Source organism: Loxodonta africana, chromosome 19, assembly GCF_030014295.1.
Source record: "Loxodonta africana isolate mLoxAfr1 chromosome 19, mLoxAfr1.hap2, whole genome shotgun sequence".
Lineage (NCBI taxonomy): Eukaryota > Metazoa > Chordata > Mammalia > Proboscidea > Elephantidae > Loxodonta > Loxodonta africana.
In genome coordinates, this window is record NC_087360.1 from 22,430,621 (window position 1) to 22,450,726 (window position 20,106).

At 50.7% G+C, this 20,106-nt stretch overlaps 2 protein-coding genes across 2 annotated transcripts; both read left to right on the forward strand.

Moving 5' to 3' along the window:
- Window positions 1-1,309: 1,309 nt before the first annotated feature.
- On the forward strand, window positions 1,310-7,930 carry SLC2A11 (solute carrier family 2 member 11). Its single transcript, XM_064271917.1, has 4 exons — window positions 1,310-1,345; window positions 5,545-5,788; window positions 5,967-6,094; window positions 6,559-7,930. The coding sequence occupies exons 1-4, from the start codon at window positions 1,310-1,312 to the stop codon at window positions 6,721-6,723; spliced, it is 573 nt and encodes a 190-aa protein (XP_064127987.1). The 3' UTR covers window positions 6,724-7,930.
- A 10,609-nt stretch (window positions 7,931-18,539) lies between these two features.
- Window positions 18,540-19,406, forward strand: MIF (macrophage migration inhibitory factor). Its single transcript, XM_010598803.2, has 3 exons — window positions 18,540-18,754; window positions 18,946-19,118; window positions 19,243-19,406. The coding sequence occupies exons 1-3, from the start codon at window positions 18,647-18,649 to the stop codon at window positions 19,307-19,309; spliced, it is 348 nt and encodes a 115-aa protein (XP_010597105.2). The 5' UTR covers window positions 18,540-18,646; the 3' UTR covers window positions 19,310-19,406.
- Window positions 19,407-20,106: the final 700 nt, after the last annotated feature.

A 20,106-nucleotide genomic window follows, 5' to 3' on the forward strand; every position in this document is an offset into this window, starting at 1 on the left:
GCCCCCGCTTCACCCCCCACCTGGCACCTGGACTGATTTCGCGCAGATACCTGCCTGGCACTTTCCCTCACCTTCAAACATCACCTTTTCAGGGCATCTTCCCTGACCCCCCTTTTAAAATAGCACCACTGTCTCCAAACACTCCTTGTCACCTTTCCTGCTTTATGTCTCCCAGTAGCAACAGCTAACATAGTATATATTTTGCTTGTTCAGTTTGTTATTGCCTATCTTCCCCCGTGGGGTCCTGCATTTTGTCTTTTCCGTTCGATGCTCTATGCCTAGCACACAGTACATTTATTGTCCATAGTGGAGAGGCAGTAAACATTTGTTCACTAAATTAATCATCATTACCATGGCCAGGCACAGTACTAGGCAGTTTGGCTGCCTGAGCTCCTTGAATTAAATGATTCTCTGCTGTCTTGGAGATGGGCTATGTGCTCACCTGTCATGAGACACCAGGCTGCTCCTTCTGGAGAATCCGGTTCTCACCTCTATGCAGCCCCGGTGGGGCTGAAATAGGGTGGGTGGAGTCAGACTCCTGAGGTCTCAGCTGGCTTCAGTAAAGGGTGTGTGGTCCGGTCACCAGCTGGGGTGTTAGGTTGCCTGCAGCATGGAGGGGCAGAGCTGCAGGAACCAGGTCCCAGGACAGGACAGGTGACTTACCTGCCCTGCCTCACTCCATCCTCCACCTAGTGGGCAAGTGAGCTGCTGTCAACAGGTTCATTTCCTGCCAACTGGGTCCCCACCAAAATAAGTCTGCCCTATTAGCTCTGGCAGAAAACTCAGGAAGACTGTAATTGGCTGCTTTGGATCACATGCCCACCCCTAGACCAATCATGTGGCCAGGAGGATGGAGTCCTCAGATGGCCAATCCTGGGTCAGCTGATCACCTTTATGTGAACACCAATCAAAACCAAACCCATTGCATCGTTTGCTTCCTACTCATAGTGACCCTATAGGACAGAGTAGAACTCCCCCACAGGGTTTCCAAGGAGTGGCTGCTGGATTAGAAATGCTGATCTTTTGGTTAGCAGCTGAGTTCTTAACCACTGCGCCACCAGGGCTCCTATGGGAACACAAAACCCACTGCCATTGAGTCGATTCTGACTCATAGCAACCCTATAGGACAGAGTAGAACTGCTTCATAGAATTTCCAAGGAGCGCCTGGCAGATTTGAACTGCTGACCTTTTGGTTAGCAGCCATAGCTCTTAGCCACTATGCCGCCAGGGTTTCCATGGGAACACGGGGGTTGCAATTGCAAGTGGGAGAGAATTTCCCCTAAAGGTAAGTGTGGTGTGGTAGCACGAGATGGAGGATGGGGGCATGTCCTGGGCGGGAACGATGGTAGCCACCCAGCCTCTAAAGAAAGGATGGAATAAGTGGATTTAGAAAGGGAGGTCCAAGCTGGCTGCACTCGTTTATTCATTCAACAAGTGCTCGAGTGCCCACTCAGTGTAGCCCCACAGGCTGGAGAGGAGTCCTTGGTGGCAGGGTGTACCTCCCCTGAGCCATCATACATCACAGCCTGTGCACACAGGCCATACCTCCCCTGGGCCATCACAGCTCCTACACACACAGCACCCTCAGGCTCGGTCTCCTCTGGGCCATCAAAGCCCCCACACACAGGCCTTTCTTGGGTTTGGAGGTCCCCCTGCTCCCTGAATGGCCACTCTTGTGGGCTTCCGACCAAGATTGAGGAGGCTGGCCCTGGTTCGGCTCCCCAGACAGACCCTCCCAGCAGAGTGGCCTGGTGGGCACTGGGCTGTCAGTCGACACTTGAGCTGGCCTGGGCAGGGAGAATGACCAAACAGCTGAACCCGCTGCCCTGCCTTGCACCTTGTTGGGAGACCTGAGACCAGCTGATGTGAACATTTCATCTCTGACCGAGGGAAGGGGTCCTGGTGTTCCCCGAGCACAGTCCATCCTGTCCTGTTGGCTTCCATTCACTAGGGTGATGTGGAAGCTGTGGGGGTGGTGATGGTGGTGAGGCTTGGAGTCCAAACCACCTGGGTGTAGCCGTGACCTGTGGCTGAGGCCATGGGCAAGTTATTTCATCTCCCCAGGCCTAATTCCCAGTCTTAACAATGGACAAAGTAATCTAGCACAATAAATCATCAAATTCTTGAAGGTTAAGAATCAAGATCAGCACAAAGCTGATCCCTACAAAGTAGACATCAGACATACCTGCACTCTCCAACTTCTTCACCATTTCTGACATCTGCTGTTCCCCCCACATCACTCTCTACTTCTCTGCTGGTTCGATAATTCATTGCAATGGCCACACAGAACTCACAGACCATACTCACAGTTATGTGGTTTATTAGAGAGGTAACAGGCTACAATCAAGATCAGGATCAACTTGGAAGTAACAGGAACACTCAGGATCAGGGTCAGGAAGCACATAGGTGAGGTTTGGAAGGCTCCCCTGAGGTGGAGAGTGGATCCGTCCCTTCTTCAGTATAGAACAGCTTCCAACCAAGACAGCTCTCTCATTTGATCTCTGGGCCATGCTAGCAGGCCTCTCAGCCGTGCTAGCAGGCCCCTCTCAGCCATAAAAGCAGGCCCTTCTCAGCCATACAAGAAGGCCCTTCTTTCAGCTGTGCAAGCAGGCCCTTCTCTCAGCCGTGTATGCCCCCTCTCAAGCATGCAGGCCTCTCTGCCTTCAGCCCCCCAGCCATTGGCTTTTCCATTGCTAACTGGCCCAGCTCATAGCCAGAGTATCAACTTGCTCAGCTGCTGCTCTCCTAGCAGCAGCTTTCTATCCTCACTGCTGTCTCTGTCTCAGGGACTCTTCCAGGCTTGTCATTGCCAACTGTGTTGCAGAGCCCCTTCCTGTCTTCGGTATTACAGCCCTAGACCTATATTACAGCTCTTCTAGAAGATTCCTCTAGCAGAAGCCCTGGGTCAAAACCACTCCACTCCAGGCTCTTTTTGGTCTTGAAGTTCTCTCCTTGCCTTTTCTCTAAAATCCTCTGTAGGTTTGGCTGCTTATATAAGCAAACTCCTTGTCAATTTCAAAGCATGGCCCTCCCAGCAGTACCACGAATCGTCCAATCTCTTCATGGACCACAAGTCATTCAATCCTACTGGGTGGATTTTCAAGCCACCCTGGTGATGCAATGGTTAAGCACTTGGATGCTAACCAGAGGTTGGCAGTTTGAATATACCCGCCTCTCTGCAGGGGAAAGGACCTGGTGATCTGCTCCTGTAAAGATTACAGCCTAGAAAACCCTGTGGGGGCAGTTCTACTTTGTTATATAGGGTCCCTATGAGTAAGAATCGACTCCATGGCACACAACAACAACAACAACAACATTTGAATAGTTGTGGCCCAGCCAATTATTTTGGGTGAGTCACAAGTCCATGAGATGTCAATCAAGTCAGGTCTTAGATAGAAGTAAGATTTTCGGCTGTCGGAGACCTGGTCCTTCCCTGGGCAAAAGTAACAAACCCTCTGGAGTAAAAAGCACCATGAGAGGTCCCCCAAGTAGTTTCCACAAAGAACTAGGGCAAAAGTAACTCCTTAGAGTTTAAGGAAAAAAATCTTCCAAGCTGTTTTTCCAAAGAACCAAGGCAAAAGGCCACATAAAGGAACTTATTTCACCACAAATGTGTATCCATCAGAGTGCTTATGAGAGCTTGTCTCAGTCAGGGTCCCAAGGAAACAGATGGCACACTCAGGAGAAGTCAAGCAGGTTTAGATACTGAAGAACAATTTGCAAAGCATTGAGTGGGGCATAGAGAACACCAAACCAGTTGCCGTCGAGTTGATCCCGACTCCTTGTGACCCCGTGAGTTATAGTAGAGCTGTCTGAGTTTTTCAGAAGTAGGTCACCAGGACTTCTGGTTTCTAGTTCCGCATCTGCCAACAAGTACTATTTGAACTTAATGAACAAACAAACCTGTTGCTAATGAACCAACTCTGACTCATGGTGACCTCATGTTTGTGGAGTAGAGCTGCTCCATAGGGTTTTCAGTGGCTGTGATCTTCCAGAAGTAGATAATCAGGCTTTCTTCCAGGGTGCCAGTCTTAGTTATCTAGTGGTGCTATAAGAGAAATACAGTAAGTGGATGGCTTTAACAAACAGAAATTTATTCTCTCACAGTTTAGGGGGCTAGAAGTCCAAATTCAGGGAGCCAGCTCCCGGAGAATGCTTTCTCTCTCTGTCAGTTCTGAGGAAGCTCCTGTCATTAATCTTTCCCTCGTCTAGGAGCTTCTCAGCGCAGGGACCCTGGTATCAAAGGATGCACTCTGCTACTAGCACTTCTTTCTTGGTGGCATGAGGTCCCTCTCCTCCCTGCTCGAGTCTCTCTTTTATATCTCAAAAGAGATTGACTCAAGATACAACCTAATCCTGTAGATTGTGTCCTGCCTCATTAACATAACTGCCTCTAATCCTGACTTGTTAACATCATAGAGGTTAGGATTTGCAACACGTGAGATAATCACATCAGATCACAAAATGGTGGACAACCACGCAATACTGGGAATCATGGCCTAGCCAAATTGATACATACTTTGGAGGGGCACAATTCAGTCCATGACAGTGCATCTGGGTGGATTTGAACCATGAACATTTTGTTTAGTAGCTGAGTGCTTAACTGTTTGCACTACCCAGGGACTCCTTATTTGACCTTAAGCAAGTATTTTTCCCCCAGACCTTATGTTTCCCCCCTGTATCTAACTGATGCAGTTCTTGGGTTGCAGACAACAGAAAGTTCCTCTGACTAACTTAATAAAAACTTGTAATAACTGAAAGGATATTGGGGAGGCTCAGAATGAAAGAAAGTGTTTAAAAGCCATGGCTTGAGAAGGTCAGGAATCAAGGCAGTGCTAAAGATCTCAATGGCCAGAGCTTTTGGACTTTCCTTCCAGGGAGGAATTGTCTTCAGTGTACTCAGATCCAACCACATTCTGTCTTCAACTATCAACATTCAAGATTCAGAATCCAGGAAGGCAGGCTTGTATTGGTCCAACCTGTGAAAGAATGGGAGTGAAGCAATGCTGGGTGGAAAAAACAAACGGCTACCACAGGCTACCCCCTTTGCTACCCACCCAGCATACATCAACTCCTTTCTCCCATATATTCAGTTCCACAAGTGCCCCCAGCTAACATTATTCAATCATCCCATATACGACAGAATTACCAGATGATGACCATTCTTCAGGCAGCTGTGCAGTTAACCTCTTTGATACTCTGCAATCTACACACTTAACGAGTAAATCTGACACTCCTAGAACTTCAGTCCTTCCCATTACATCATTTTCCACTCCAGGGCACTCTGTTAAAATTTGATGAGTTAGCAAGCATTTATTGAGCACCTGCTGTTTCCTGGGCTCTCACACTGCTGTGTTGTGATGAGGAAATGGATAGATTCATTGATGCACCAAGGTCCTCTAAGAAATTAAAATATCTCAATCTCCTGAAGCAATAAACTACTCCTACCCTCTCCCAGCTTTCTGACAGGACCCTCCCCCTGCCCACCAAGGGGACCATGACTGGTGCATAAATCAGTGACCAGCTGGGCTCCTTCCCTTTCAGTGTTTGGTGATTGAGAGAGTGAGCTGGCAGGTGCTGCTGATGGGGGGCTATTGCCTGATGACCTGCAGGGGGAGTGTCTTCACAGCAGCCCGGTGCCTGCAGGTAGCTGGGAGGCACGGGGGTGTGGCAGGCGGCCTGGTGTCCGCCTCACCACCCCCTCTGCTGCAGAGTTCCTTCCCCTGGATGCCCTACCTGCCCATGTCCTGCATCTTCACCTTCATCCTCAGCTTTGGCATCGGCCCCAGTGAGTGGGCAGAAGGGCTCTGGGCTGGGGCCTTGATGAAGGCACGGTGGGCATGTGGGTGGGTAATGAGTTAGTGTGTATATACTATCACCAACGGGCCCCCCAGCCCACCTGTGCTGAGGCCTCTAGAAGGGTGGCTGGGTCTGGTCCCCACCTGCTGTCCCTGCCCCTTTTCCAGCAGGAGTGACGGAGGTCCTGGCCACTGAGCTGTTTGACCAGACAACCCAACCTGCTGCCTACGTGGTCTATGGGGTGCTCCTGTGGACCATGCTTTTCTCGGTGGGGCTAGGCTTCCCCTTCATCATGGTAGGCCCAGCCCTGCCTTATCGTTCATCCATGTCAGCAGAGAACCCTAGCCAGGGACATAGCGAGGATAACGAGCACCTAGGGGCAGTCTGTAAATTGCACCCCCCCCCCATTTCAAGATGAATAGACATTGATAGCAGCAACGTGTCAACTGAAATGCCTATCCTCCTCTTGTCTGGCTGCCTCAGTCAGGCACCTTTCATATTTGTGGCACCCTGGAATGTCATTCCACATCACATCTGGTACCCCTTTGGACTTGTACCTGGGGCAAATGTCCCCCTTTGCCTTACCTAGCTAGGCCTCTGACCCCAGCTGGGAGGCCCCATCCAGGGAGACCAAGACGGGTGGGGATGGGTTGTACCTGAGCAAGGTGGGACTAGCCTCTCATCATGACCTGGCACTGGACCTTCAGGATGGGGGCTGACTGGGGCCACACCCATTCTGGGATCTCTTTCAACCCACAGGAGGGCTGGTCACACTTTGTCTATGTCCCTTTCCTTCTTGTCTGTGTCTACGGGGCCATCTATGTAGGCTTGTTCCTTCCTGAGGCCAAAGGCAAGACCTTCCTGGAGATCTCTGAGGAATTGCACAGACCCAACTTCCCAGGCCCGACTCAGGGGTCCAGGTGAAGGGGCCCTCAGAGCTCTAGCCCCACAGCCCACCTCAGCCCAGGGTGGCCAAGCCCAACACAGGTGCTGCCCATTCCTTTGCTTCCTTCTGTCTGTGGCCCTCTCCATTTGCTCACTCCTGCTTTAGTTTGTTTAACGAGCATTTATTGAGTGCCTACTGTGTGCAGGCATGGTGCCAGATGCTTAGCAGTCAGTGGTGAACAAGAGAAATGGATCCCAGGTACTCCCCATTTAGAGGCAATCAACTGACAGGAAACACACAGTCACCCCAATATAGGCATAACTACAAACTCGGGAAGATGCATTGGAGAAAGATGCAGGTTGTGAGGGTGTGCATGTTGGGGGAGCCTGACGTTGTCTGTGGATTTCTGAGGAATTGACTTTTTGAAAATCAACTTTGTCAAGGTATAATTTACATACAGTAAAATTTATCAATTTTAAATATATCTTTGACGACTTTTGACAAATATCTGCACCCATGAAGCCACCACCATTATCAAGATAGAAAATTCACATCACCCCAAAAGATCACTCTGCAGGGGCACACCCAGCCCAAGATTTTTAATAAGAATTTGATATACATATGGAATCATACAGTATGTATGTTTTTGTGTCTAGTTTCTTTTGCTCAGGATAAAGTTTTTGAGATTCATGCATGTTTGTCTTAGGCTGGGTTCTCTACAGAAGCAAAAGCAGTAAAGCATATAAATAAATACAGAGAGATTTATATCAAGGAGATGGGTCACGTGGTTGTAGAGCCTGCAGTGTTCCAAGTCCATAATCAGGCTGGAGGCTTCTGATTCACGTAGCCACGAAAGCTGGCACACCCAGGATTGGCAGGTCAGACAGCAGGGCTCTTGCTCAGGCTGCAAAGACTGATGAATCACAAGATTGGCAGACAAGACTACGGTAAGCTGCTAGCTCAAATCCCAAGAACCAGAGGTCAGACAAACAGGAGCCAACTGAAGGATCCAAAGGGAGCAAAAGCCCACAAGTCTTGCCAGAATGGCCACTTATATTCAATGCAGGCCACACACCCAAGGAAACTCCCTTTCAACTGGCTACTCACAGCAGATCCCATCATGGAGGTGATCACATTATACCAATCTCATCATGGAAGTCATCCCATCATCATATAACTGCCAAACTACATCATAACTGCCAAACCACTGAGAATCATGGCCCAGCCAAGCTGACACACACAACCCTAATGATCACAATGTGGCTCCATGTATTAGTACATATTTCTTTGTGTTGCTGAGTAGTAAGTTCTTTGCATGAATATACCATAAGTTTACTCATTTAAATGTTGATGGCATTTTGATTGTTTCTAATTCTTGGCCTTCATGCATAAAACTGCTACAAAAATAGACATTTCATTTCTTTTGGGTAAATGCATCACTGTGTTTAATAATAAATATCTAACTGTATAAGAAACTAATTTTCAAAGTGGTTGTGCCATTTTACATTCCCACTAGCAATGTATGAGATTTCCAAGTGCTCCAAACCCTCACCACCACTTGGTATTGTCAGTTTTTTTTTTAATTTTAGCCTTTCATTGTGTTTTTTTCCTGGTAACACTGAGCATCTTTTCATGTGCTCAGTATGGCCATTCACATATTTTCTTTTTATTTATTTATATTGAACTTTAGATGAAGGTTTACAGAACAAACCAGTTTCTCATCAAACAGTTAGTACACACATTGTTGTATGACATCATCATCAAAAAGAACATTTCAAGATCTATCCTGAAGTACAACACTGTCAGTGATAGGATAATATCCCTATGCCTACAAGGAAGACCAGTTAATACAATTATTCAAATTTACACACGAATTACTAAGGCCAAAGATGAAGAAATTGAAAATTTTTCCAACTTCTGCAGTCTGAAATTGATCAAACATGCATTCAAGATGGGTTTATAATTACTGGGAATTAGGATGCAGAAGTTGGAAACAAAGAAGGAGGATTGGTAGTTGGAAAACACACCTTTGGTGATGAAAAAACAACGCTGGAGATCTCATGATAGAATTTTGTAAGACCAATGACTTCTTCATTGCAAATACTTTTTCACCAACATAAATGGCGACTATACCCATGGACCTCACCAGATGGAACACACAGGAATCAAATCGGCTACATCTGTGGAAAAAGGCAATGGAAAAGCTCAATATCATCAGTCAAAACAAGGTAAGGGGCTGTCTGCGGAACAGATCATCACTTGCACGTGTGCAAGTTCAAGTTGGAGTTGAAGAGCGTTAGAACAAGCCCACGAGAGCCAAAGTACAACCTTGAGTATATCTCACCTGAATTTAGAGACCATCTCAAGAACAGGTTTGATGTGTTGAACACAAATGACCAAAGACCAGACGAGTTGTGGAATGACAACAAGGACATCATACATGAAGAAAGCAAGAGGTCATTAAAAGGGCAAGAAAGAAAGAAACGACCAAAATAGATGTCCGAAGAGACTCCAAAAGTTGTTCTTGAACATGGAGTAACTAAAGCGAAAGGAAGAAATGATGAAGTAAAGGCGCTGAACAAGATTTAAAAGGGCAGCTCGAGAAGACAAAGGAAAGTATTATAATGACATGTGCAAAGACCTGGAGTTAGAAAACCAAAAAGAAAGAATACATTCGGTATTTCTCAACCACTGAAGAAAAAATTAAAGCCTTGAGTTGCAGTATTGAAGGATTCTACAGGAAAAATATTAAATGATGCAGGAAGCATCAAAAGAAGGTGGAAGAAATACACAGAGTCAGCGTACCAAAAAGAATTGGTGAATGTTCAACCATTTCAGGAGGTAGCATATTATCAAAAACTCATGGTATTGAAGGAAGAGGTCCAAGCTGCACTGAAGTTCTTGGTGAAAAACAAGGCTCCAGGAATTGACAGAATATCAATTGAGATGTTTCAACAAACTAATGCAGAGCTGGAAGCACTTACTTATCAGTGCCAAGAAATTTGGAAGACAGCTACCTGGTCAACCAACTGGAAGCAATCCAACAGAATGGGGAAATTATCGAACAGTATCACACGCACAAGTAAAATTTTGCTGAAGATCATTCAAAAGCAGTCGCAGCAGTACGTACAACAGGGAACTGTCAGAAATTCAAGCCTGATTCAGAAGAGGCTGTGGGACAAGGGATATCACTGCTGATGTCAGATGGATCCTGGCTGAAATCAGAGAACACCACGAAGATATTTACCTGTGTTTTATTGACTATGTAAAGACATTCGGCTGTGTGGATCCTAACAAATTATGGATAACATTGTAAAGAATGGGGATTCCAGAACACTTAATTGTGCTCGTGAGGAACCTGTACATAGATCAAGAGGCAGTTGTTCAAATAGAACAAGGGGGTTACTGCATGCTTTAAAGTTAAGAAAGGTGTGCTTCAGGGTTGTATTCTTTCACCATACCTATTCAATCTGTATGCTGAGCAAATAATCTGAGAAACTGGACTATATGAAAAAGAATGCAGCATCAGGATTGGTGGAAGACTCATTAACAACCTGCAATATGCAGGTGACACAACCTTGCTTGCTGAAAGTGAAGAGGTCTTTGAAGCACTTACTGATGAAGATCAAAGACCACAGCCTTCAGTATGGATTACACCTCAATATAAAGAAAACAGAAATCCTCACAAATGGACCAATAACCAACATCATGATAGGTGGACAAAATATTGAAGTTGCGAAGGATTTCATTTTACTTGAATCCACAGTTAACACCCCTGGAAGCAGCAGTCAAGAAATGAAATGACGTATTGCATTGGGCAAATCTTCTTCAAAAGACTTCTTTAAAGCACTGAAAAGCAAAGATGTCACTTTGAGGACTAAGGTGCACCTAACCCAAGCCATGGTGTTTTCAATTGCCTCATATGCATGTGAAAGTTGGACAATGAGTAAGGAAGACTGAAGAAGAATTGATGCCTTGAATTATGGTGTTGGCGAAGAATATTGAATATACCACAGACCCCCAAAAGAACAAATAAATCTGTCTTGGAAGAAGTAAAGCCAATGCTCGTTAGAAGAAAGGCTGGTGAGCCTTCATCTCACATACTTTGGGCATGTTATCAGGAGGGAACAGTCCCTGGAGAAGGACATCATGCTTGGTAAACTAGAGGGTCAGTGAAAAAGAGGAAGACCCTTGTCTTAGTTATCTGGTACTGCTGTAACAGAAATACAAGAAGTGAATGGCTTTAACAGAGAGATTTATTTTCTCACAGTCTAATAGGCTAGAAGTCCGAATTCAGGGTGTCAGCTCCAGGGGAAGGCTTTCTCTCTCTGTAGGCTCTGGAGGAAGGACCTTATCATCAATCTTTCCCTGGACTAGGAGATTCTCTACACAGGAACCCCGGATCCAAATGATGTGCTCTGCTCCCGTCACTGCTTTTTTGGTGGTATGATGTCCCCCCTTCTCTCCTTGCTTCCGTTTCCTTTTATCTCTTGTAAGGTAAAAGGTGGTGCAGGCCACACCCCAGGGAAACTCCTTTACATTGGATCAGGGATGTGACCTGAGCAAGGGTGTTACACCCCACCCTAATCCCCTTGAACCACAGGCAGGGATTATGATTTATAACATGTAGGAAAATCACAAAATGGAGGACAACCACACAATACTGGGAATCGTGGCCTAACCACGTTGACACATGTTTTGGGGGAACACAACTCAATCCATGACAACCCTCAATGAGATGGATTGACACAGTGGCTGCAACAACGGACTCAAGCATAACAACGATTGTGAGGACGGTGAAGGACCAGGCAGTGTTTCATTACACTTTCTCCCTTTTTGAACAGGAATATCTGTAGTGGTTACTCTATGCCTGTCCCACCTTGTATATTGCATGTGTGGGGCGTATACCACGTCTTATTTGTTCAGGTTGAGAGGGACAATACTTGAGGAGCTGTACCTGAAGAACCAGGCTGGAGGAGCCTTACCTACACTTAGACATGATTTGGATGTTGAAATCCTGGGCTTTGAGCTAATGCTATAATGTAATACAGCATTTGGGGGCCTTAAAAGAGGGTGAGTGCATTTTGTATGTGAGAAGAAAATGAATCATTGGGGGCCCAGTGGGCAGACTGTGGTAGCCAGCCTCCAAGATGATCCCTAGTCATCCTCACCTCCTATCTTCATGTCTTTGTGTATTCCTCTCCCACTCTGAGTGGGGCTGATCGGTGTGACCAGTGTCCTATGACAGAGGTGATATTGTATAACTTTGAAGGCTGGGTCATAAAAACATTGCAGCTTCCCCCTTGCTCTTTTGAATTGCTTGCTCAGGGAAGCCAGCTGCCATGTCATGACGACATTCAAGATGACCAACTTCAACCTGTCAGCTGTGTGGATCAGCCACCTGAAAACCTTCAGCCCCAGGCAACCCTGCAGGTGACTGCAGCACTGGCCGACAGCTTGTCTACAATGTCGTGAGAGAGTGCCGAACAAGAGTCACCCAGCTCTGCCTCTCCCAAACTCCCACAGAAACTAACAGGTAGGTTGTTTTTGCTAGTTGCTGTTGAGTCAGCTTGACTCATGGTGACCGTATGTATAACAGAATGGAACATTGTCTGGTCCTGCACCATGCTCATAATCACTTTATTTTTATTTGAGCCCATTTTTGCAGCTAATGTACCAATCCATCTTATGAAGGGTTTCCCTCATTTTCTCTGACCCTGACGTATCAAACATGATGGGCTTTTCGAGCGACTGGTCTTTCCTGATGACGTGTCCAAAGTAAGCAAGACTTTGCTTCTAAGGCGCATTCTAATTTGTTTGTGCACAGACGGTTAAGCGCTCGGCTGCTAATGGAAAGAATTGGCAATATGCTTCCGTAGCGATCACAGCCTAGAAAACCCTATGGGGCGGTTCTACTCTGTCACATGAGGTTGCCATGAGTAGAAATTGACTTGATGGCACCTAACGACAACAAGATAAGATAAATGGTTATTTTTGTTTTGAGACACTAAGTTCTGAGGTAATTTTTTACAAATCGATAGATTACTAATATAATTGCTTCTTCACTTTCAATTTTATGACTTTTGGAACCTCGAAAGACTTCCAAAGGTTTTGGCCCCCAGGAAGACACTCTGAGGAAGGGCCAACAGTTGGGGCCCATCAGTGGGAGGGGTACATGGGGGTGCGGGCTCAGCTCTAGTTCATCTGTCAGTACAGGGGGCTGAGAAGAGGGGTGCCCAATGGTATGGGTGTGGGCAGGGAGGGGACTGTTATAGGGGGCTCTGGGAATCATGGGGTACCCCTGGGTAGGAGGGCACAAGCTCTGCTGCCGGAAAAGTTCAGCTGCTTCAGACAGACAGTGAGAGGCTGCCACTGCCACAGTCTCAGATCTGGACCCCGATGACTGGTCTGGCTTCCGTCCCCCTTCTCTATGGCCCTTGAGCATTCCGCCTATGTCCCCAAAGGCCTTTCCAACACTCACCTGCCCAGATACACTCGATGGCCCCCCCAGCGCTCACAGAAGAGCACGGCCTCCCTGCACTGGAGTCAGAGGCTCCCACCATCAGGCTCCCTCCTATCTGTTCGACTGTACATCTCGCTGCACAGCACCCCCACTGACCATACCGCTGCCAAGCCAGGCAGGGCTACCTGCAGGTACCCTCCAAGCCCCACTCCAGAGCCACCTCCTTCAAGGGGCTTGTTCCAGCCCTTGAGTGAAAGGACTCCTTCCTCAAAGGCCCTTCCTGTGTATCCTTGATAATGCTGTCTGGGTGAGGACCTTTGTCCTGTCCCCCGTAATCTGTCCCTCTGCCTGGGGCCTGGCAGGAGGGAGCCAATCCCGAATGTGGCCTCACAAATAGGACTTTCTTGAGCTCAGAGGCTCCCTATTCCCTTAACAGTCACCCTTGTGGGGTTCCAGCCAAGGTTGGGGAGGCTGGCCCTGGTCCCAGCTTCTCAGACAGGCCCTCCCAGTCGACGGGCCTGGTGGGCACTGGGCTGTCAGGGAGAGCGGCCCAACAGCTGAGCCCACTGCCCTCCTTCACACCCTGTTGGGAGGCCCAAGACCAGCCCCATGTTGATGTCCCCTCTCTGGCCAAGCGAAGGTGTCCAGGCCTCACTTCTCAGTCCCTCCTGACCATTCACCTGGAGAGGCAGAGGTAGGGTGGGCTTTGGGTTCAGACAGCCTGGTCCAGCCCTGACCCAGCTCTTCTATTTCCATATCCTTGAACAAGGCACTTCACTGCTCTTGGCCTTGGGGCCTCCCACCTGTTCTTGGAATGACGTGTGCAGCACATTTCCTCTGAGGGTGATGGAGACAGTGCCTGGGAAGGGCTTGTGTGGCGCCATGCACCCAGGAGGCGTGCCTTACGTTCAGGGGGAAGAGAGGGGTGGAGGCTTAGTCCACATCTGCTCTGCTTAGAGACTGCTGGGCAAGCCTCCAAGCCCAGAGGACAGCTGGACTGGCTCACAGAGCTCCTGATCCCCCCCACCCCCCGCCCTGCCGCAAGCCTCTTGTGCCCTATGTCCACACATACACAGGAATTCATCAAAGACTTGGTTGGGGACAGTGTGGGTGGGATGGTGAGCCTCATCAGGTCTCCATCCCATGGGAGCTGCACTCCATCCCAGCTCACCACACACACAAAGACAGCAGCAGTCAAAGCCCATAAGGAACTGTGGAAAACAGGGCGGTAGCATGAGCTCAGTGTCAGCTGGGAAGGTAGCACGGACTGCTTCTGAAAGCAGGGTGATGTAGGGCAGCTAGGGCCCTCGGTGGCACAAGCGGTTTGTGATCGGCTGCTAACCTTAAAAGTTGGCTGTTCGAACTCACCAGCTGCTCTGAGGGAGAAAGACCTGGTGATTTGCTTCCATAAATATTACAGCCTAGGAAACCCTAAGGGGCAGTTCTACTTTGTCACATGGGGTTTCGATGAGTCAGAACAATGGGTTTGGTTTTTTTGGTAGGACAGTTGCTGCTTAACTTCCAGATGAATAAGTCCACTACTGCTTTGCTGTCATCTGTGGGCCACTTCCATGCATGTGTTCTGATTTTATGTGTTTGTTGGTTCAGTAATAAACTCAGCAAGTTCTATACTTGGGAACAGGTGTGCTCCTTTGGTTCTGGGTTTCTTGTTCCCCACAGTACCTGCTTTGGCTTCTCGGGGGCACTGTGTCCACCTGGAGCAGTGTGCTGAATCCTTTGCTCTTTCCTGGTGGGAGGGGGGTGGGGAGGTTGTGCTAGGAGCCCGAGCCAAGGGAGCTCACCATCTACGGCACACGTGGTTACAGATGTCCAGGGCTGGTGGGACCCTGACCATGCCAACAGGAGGAAGGAGCCGAGGGGCAGAGCTGGGCCAGGTATCCCGAGCAGAGGAGACAGCATGTGTGGAGCCAAGCACAGGGAAGAGGCTGGTCGCTCTTCAGAGGGAGTGAGGGCCTGGACCAAGGTTGGGCAGGAAGCCGGAGTGACAGGAAGCAGGCCCCTGAAGGCCACAGAACAGAGCTTTGATTAACCCCAAGCTGTGGGAAGTTGCACGCTCCAGGGTGGGTACATTGGGGAGGAGAGGTGCTCCAAAGGAGGCTGTGGCAGGGCCAGTGCAAGGGACCTTACGGCAGCTCTGCCTAAAGATGATGGCGTCTGGGATTTGCAAACGGGGATAAACGAATGGGATGAGCTACATTTCGGAGACTGGCAAGAGATCTGGGTGAGTATTCTAGCCAGACAGAACTGAGCTTCTGTTAATACAGAGGAAGGGGACAGGTGTCGGGCAGGTCAGCATCCACATTTGCCAGTGCAGCACTGTGAGTCAGTCCTGTTGCCTGTTGGACAGGTGTTGAGCCCCCAGAGATGCCAGGTGTATGGTTTGTCTACTATACCCATGACAAATTACCACAAACTCAGCACCCATTTATCATTGCATGCTTTACTATACAGTCTGACATCCCTCATGCCATGCTGCGTCCTCTGCTGAGGCTTCATGTGGCCCCAGTCCAGGCGTCTGGTCAGCAGCTCAGAGAGAATCCGTTTCCAAGCCCATTCCGGCATTTGGCAGAATCCAGTTCCTTGCAGTTGCGTGCCTGAGGTCCTTGGCCTCCTCACCTGCAAAGCCAGCGATGGCTCTCCTATTGTGAGTCCCACTTCCCGTCTTGGTATTCCTGACTCCGGAGAAAGTTCTCTCCTTTTAAGAATGCATGTGGTTAGGCTGGCCCCACCCAGCCAATCCGGGATAATCTCCCTATTTTAAGGGCTATAGCCCTAATGACATCTGCAAAGTCCCTTTTGCCACGTAACATAACATATTCACAGGGGCTAGGGTGTGGACCTCTGGGAGGGCCATTCTGCCTACCCCCTTAGGTGATGGGTCAGGAGGCTGGCATATAGTGGTGGCCAAAGAGATAGTCCCCATCCTTAAGGTGTTTCCTGCTTGGACAGAAATCATTAGCCCACAAGTAGAAATAGGGTATGGGAAAAGGACATCCAGAATGTACCTTGGAAGCGAGGATGGCGAGACTTCGTCTCTGGTACTTTGGACATGTTATTGGGAGGGTCCAGTCCCTGAAGAAGGACACCATGCTTGGTAAAGCAGAGGGTCAGCAAAAAAGAGGAAGGCCCTCAATGAGATGGAGTGACACAGTGGCCTCAAACATAACAACGATTGTGAGGATGGTGCAGGACCGGGCAGTATTTCATTCTGTTGTACATAGGGTTGCTATGAGTTGGAATCGACTTGACGGCACCTAACAACAACACAACTAGGGTGACAGCTTGTCCTAACAATCTTGTGGGATGGCCAGTCAGGGTGACACGGAAGGGAGGAGGGAGGGAGGCCAAGAAAGTAACTAAATGTATTAGACATCACAGTTCCCAGAGGGTACCCATCACGTCATGCAAAGCCATCGGGATCAGGACCACACGCAGCACAACTGCAATGGGGAGAGCAAGAGAGAGGTTGAGGAACTGTGGACAGCTGCCTTTACTGGAGTTTCAGGGTGGGGTCGAACAGCTGCTTTAGTCTGTGGTTGGTTATTCTTTTAAAGCTGGTACCTAGGGGGAAAGTGGCACAAGTTCCCGAGGGGCCCACCAAAGCGGACCAAATGGTGTTGACTTCAGTGCACCGGGCGGCCTGGAACTGGGCAAAGGGCAGGACCCACTGTATAAGCTGAGCCCCAGAGTCTGAGCTCAGAATGTTGGGAGCATAAACCAAAAACCAAACCAAACCCATTGCCGTGGAGTCGATTCTGACTCATAGCATAAAGGACAGGCACTGGGTACATTATCTGACCTGAGCAGCCAAGTGCTCCAGGCAGTTCCCAGAGGAACCAACAGCCAAGTCGAGGTCTGGAAGATGGGCTGGAGTCACACAAGGAAAAGGGCAGGCAAACAGCCAGGAGCTCAGCACTGTAGAGCGGTGTGTCCCGGCACAGAAAACAAGGGGGGCCGTGCAAGATGGGGGCAGCTGGCAGGGACCACTGGCACCAGAGGACACTATTGTCATCCCAGTGGCGATACACACGGGGACACTGAGGCTCAGAGAGGTTAGCCAAGTGTCCAAGCTAGTAGGAGGTGGGGGTGGGAGTGCCCTTCTGAAAATCGGTTGAGGGAAGGTCAGAGTAAATGACAAATAGCACAGGGATTGTCCCAGCCAGGGAGAGCTCCCTCATGCTGCAGGGTCACCCTGAAAACCACAGTGGCTCACCGCAGCATGGCTGCCATGATTGACAGGGGTGCTTTTCAGTCGACGAGGCTCCTTCCTATCATCCACCTCCACCATCACAGAGAACAGGGCCAACTAGGCCTGGGTCTTGAACCTTCTGCCTGGAGTTGCTCATATCCCTTCTGCACACTTGTCATTGGCAAAGCAAGTCACATGGCCAGATCTGCTGCCAGGAGGCGGGGACATAGAGCCCTCCCACCCGGAGGAGCAGTCCAGGCAAAAGTGATGACTGCTAGTTTAGATGACAGTGGTGGTGGTAGGAGGGTGGTTGGGGATGGGGATAGAAGTGAGGGCTTCACAAGGGGACCGTTAAGGGTTTGGGAGGAAAACTCTTGCATTTGGGCTTGGATGTACTGAGCAGGAGACACTGGACCTCAGAGGACAGCCCCGGGCTGGGGCCAGGACTAGGACTGCATGGGTGTGACAGGGTGACGGCGCCCAGAAAAGACTGTGGGGCCAGAATGAGTCAGAGGCATAAGTGGTTCCGGGTCAAAATGGCCCAGGGATGGAGGTGGCCCCTTGGCCACAGGCTCTGCCCAGTAGTGGCAGGGCCTACAGGCTCACAGGGTCCTGGGCATGACCCTACTCCAGGTGCTGCCCTCTCTTAAGTGCCCAGCTATCTCCAACCACCCATCCATTCCACACCTCCTTACGTGCGCCTGCACCCACCGGGCGCTCCCTGTGAGCAGGAGAGACATGGAAAGTCTCCCCAGGGCACTGCGCTGACCCCTTTCCCACCTCACACACATGCACGCGCAGGGCAGTAGCACTTGGGAACGTGCAGACCCAAGACTCGGGGCTCGGCGCGCGTTGGAATGGGCTCGGACCTCACGCACCCGCCGTGGCCCCCACGGGCAAAGGGCCCCCTGTCCCGCTAACAGCCTCCCTCCAGCCACCGGCACACCGACATCGCTCAGTACACACTGGAAACTGGGTGGAGGGACTAACACCGACCCGAAGCCTAAGGTAGTACGCCGGCTGCGGCGGCATGCGGGACGCGTGGGGCAAATGGCGGCCCGTACGGGGCACGGAGCTCCGCCCCTGTGACGCTACCAGGGGCGGGGCCTCCGGGTGACGTCACGGGAGGCGGGACCGCGGGACCTCAGCCGGGGTGACGTCACGGAGGCGGGGCTACGAGCTCGCTGGGGCGGGGCCAGGCGTCGGTCACGTAGCTCAGGTTCTAGGGCTGTGGCCACCGCGTGTGTCGCTCCGTCAGTCTGGTCCATCCCACCGTCTCTCTGCCATCATGCCGATGTTCGTCGTGAATACCAACGTGCCCCGCGCCTCCGTGCCCGACGGGCTTCTCTCCGAGCTCACCCAGCAGCTGGCGCAGGCCACTGGCAAGCCGACCCAGGTGTGCCGAGTGGGGGTGGGAGGGGGTGAGCCCGGCGGCGGGTTGCCAGGTGTGCCGAGTGGGGGTGGGAGGAGGTGATCCCGGCGGGGGGTTGCGGACCCAGGATGAGGTTGCGGGGGGCCGGGGGCGGGCAGAGCACGGTGATCGGGGCCCCTAGCGGCCCAGCCGCTGATCTCCTCCCCTCCCGGCAGTACATCGCGGTGCACGTGGTCCCGGAACAGCTCATGGTCTTCGGCGGCTCCAGCGAGCCGTGCGCGCTCTGCAGCCTGCACAGTATCGGCAAGATCGGCGGCGCGCAGAACCGCACCTACAGCAAGCTGCTGTGCGGCCTGCTGGCCGAGCGTCTGCGCATCAGCCCCGACAGGTGCGGGGGATCTGGGGAGGGCCGGGTGGGCCGGGGGGCCCGGGGATGGGCCGGGGGTCCGGGGCAGGGCCGGGGGTCCGGGAGGGCCAGGGGCGCAGCGCTGAGCCCGCCTTCCACCCCACAGGATTTACATCAACTATTACGACATGAACGCGGCCAACGTGGGCTGGAACAGCTCCACCTTCGCCTGAGCGCTGCGCGGGCCCGCCTTGGTCTGCAGTGGCCATGCCCTCCCCGCCCCCGGCCAGCCCACTTCCTAGTCAGAAGAAATAAACTGTTCAGAGATCACGCTGCTTCGCTTGATTGGCTTGGGGAGAAATCTGGTAGGGCCTGGACAGTGAGTGGGGGACCAAGCTTGAGGGGCGGAGCTCTCCCGAAGTGGCAGTGGGGGCAGGGCCAGGCTGACCCTTGAACCAGGGAGCCCTTGTGCGCAACCCCAGCAGAAGCCCCACATCTTTTCAATTCCAGGGTGTTGTTGGGAGTGGGGAGAAGAACCTGGGGCCACAGAGCCAGGAATGCAACTCAGATCTTGAGTCTCCTGGCCAAGGTTTGCATCTGGCTGTCTGGGTAGGCCCAGGACTGTGGGCAGGAACCCAGAGTTGAATGGCCTCCTATTGCACGGCCACCGCGGGAGGTGCTGTGCAGGGATGGAGCTGTGCTGGCTAGAAGAGGGCATCAGGGGCTGGAGGTCAGCTGGGCCTGGACCTTCCAGATGGAGAGAGAAAGGGCGTGGAGCCTCATTTTCTCCATCTGGACAACCCTTTTCTTCCTGCTGGAACTTTGGGACAGTCTTCAAGTGTGTGGGTGGGAAAGATGTGCAGAATATGTCCCTCCTGGGTTATATCTCCTCCACACACTCAGCTGGTGCTGCACTCCACCCTCCTCTGGGCATGCAAGCCTCCACAGCACTTCCTGAGAAAAGCCTGGCGTTTCCGTTGATGCCATTCATACCTTGTGGTAAAATGCCCTCTGGGGGCAAGCCCACCCC

Coding starts and splice junctions, on each gene's coding strand:
- SLC2A11 (XM_064271917.1), top strand. CDS start 1,310: ATGGAGGATGGGGGCATGTCCTGGGCGGGAACGATG. Junction 1,346..5,544: donor TGTCCTGGGCGGGAACGATG/GTAGCCACCCAG, acceptor CTTCCCTTTCAG/TGTTTGGTGATTGAGAGAGT. Junction 5,789..5,966: donor CAGCTTTGGCATCGGCCCCA/GTGAGTGGGCAG, acceptor CCCCTTTTCCAG/CAGGAGTGACGGAGGTCCTG.
- MIF (XM_010598803.2), top strand. CDS start 18,647: ATGCCGATGTTCGTCGTGAATACCAACGTGCCCCGCGCCTCCGTGCCC. Junction 18,755..18,945: donor CCACTGGCAAGCCGACCCAG/GTGTGCCGAGTG, acceptor CCCTCCCGGCAG/TACATCGCGGTGCACGTGGT. Junction 19,119..19,242: donor CTGCGCATCAGCCCCGACAG/GTGCGGGGGATC, acceptor TCCACCCCACAG/GATTTACATCAACTATTACG.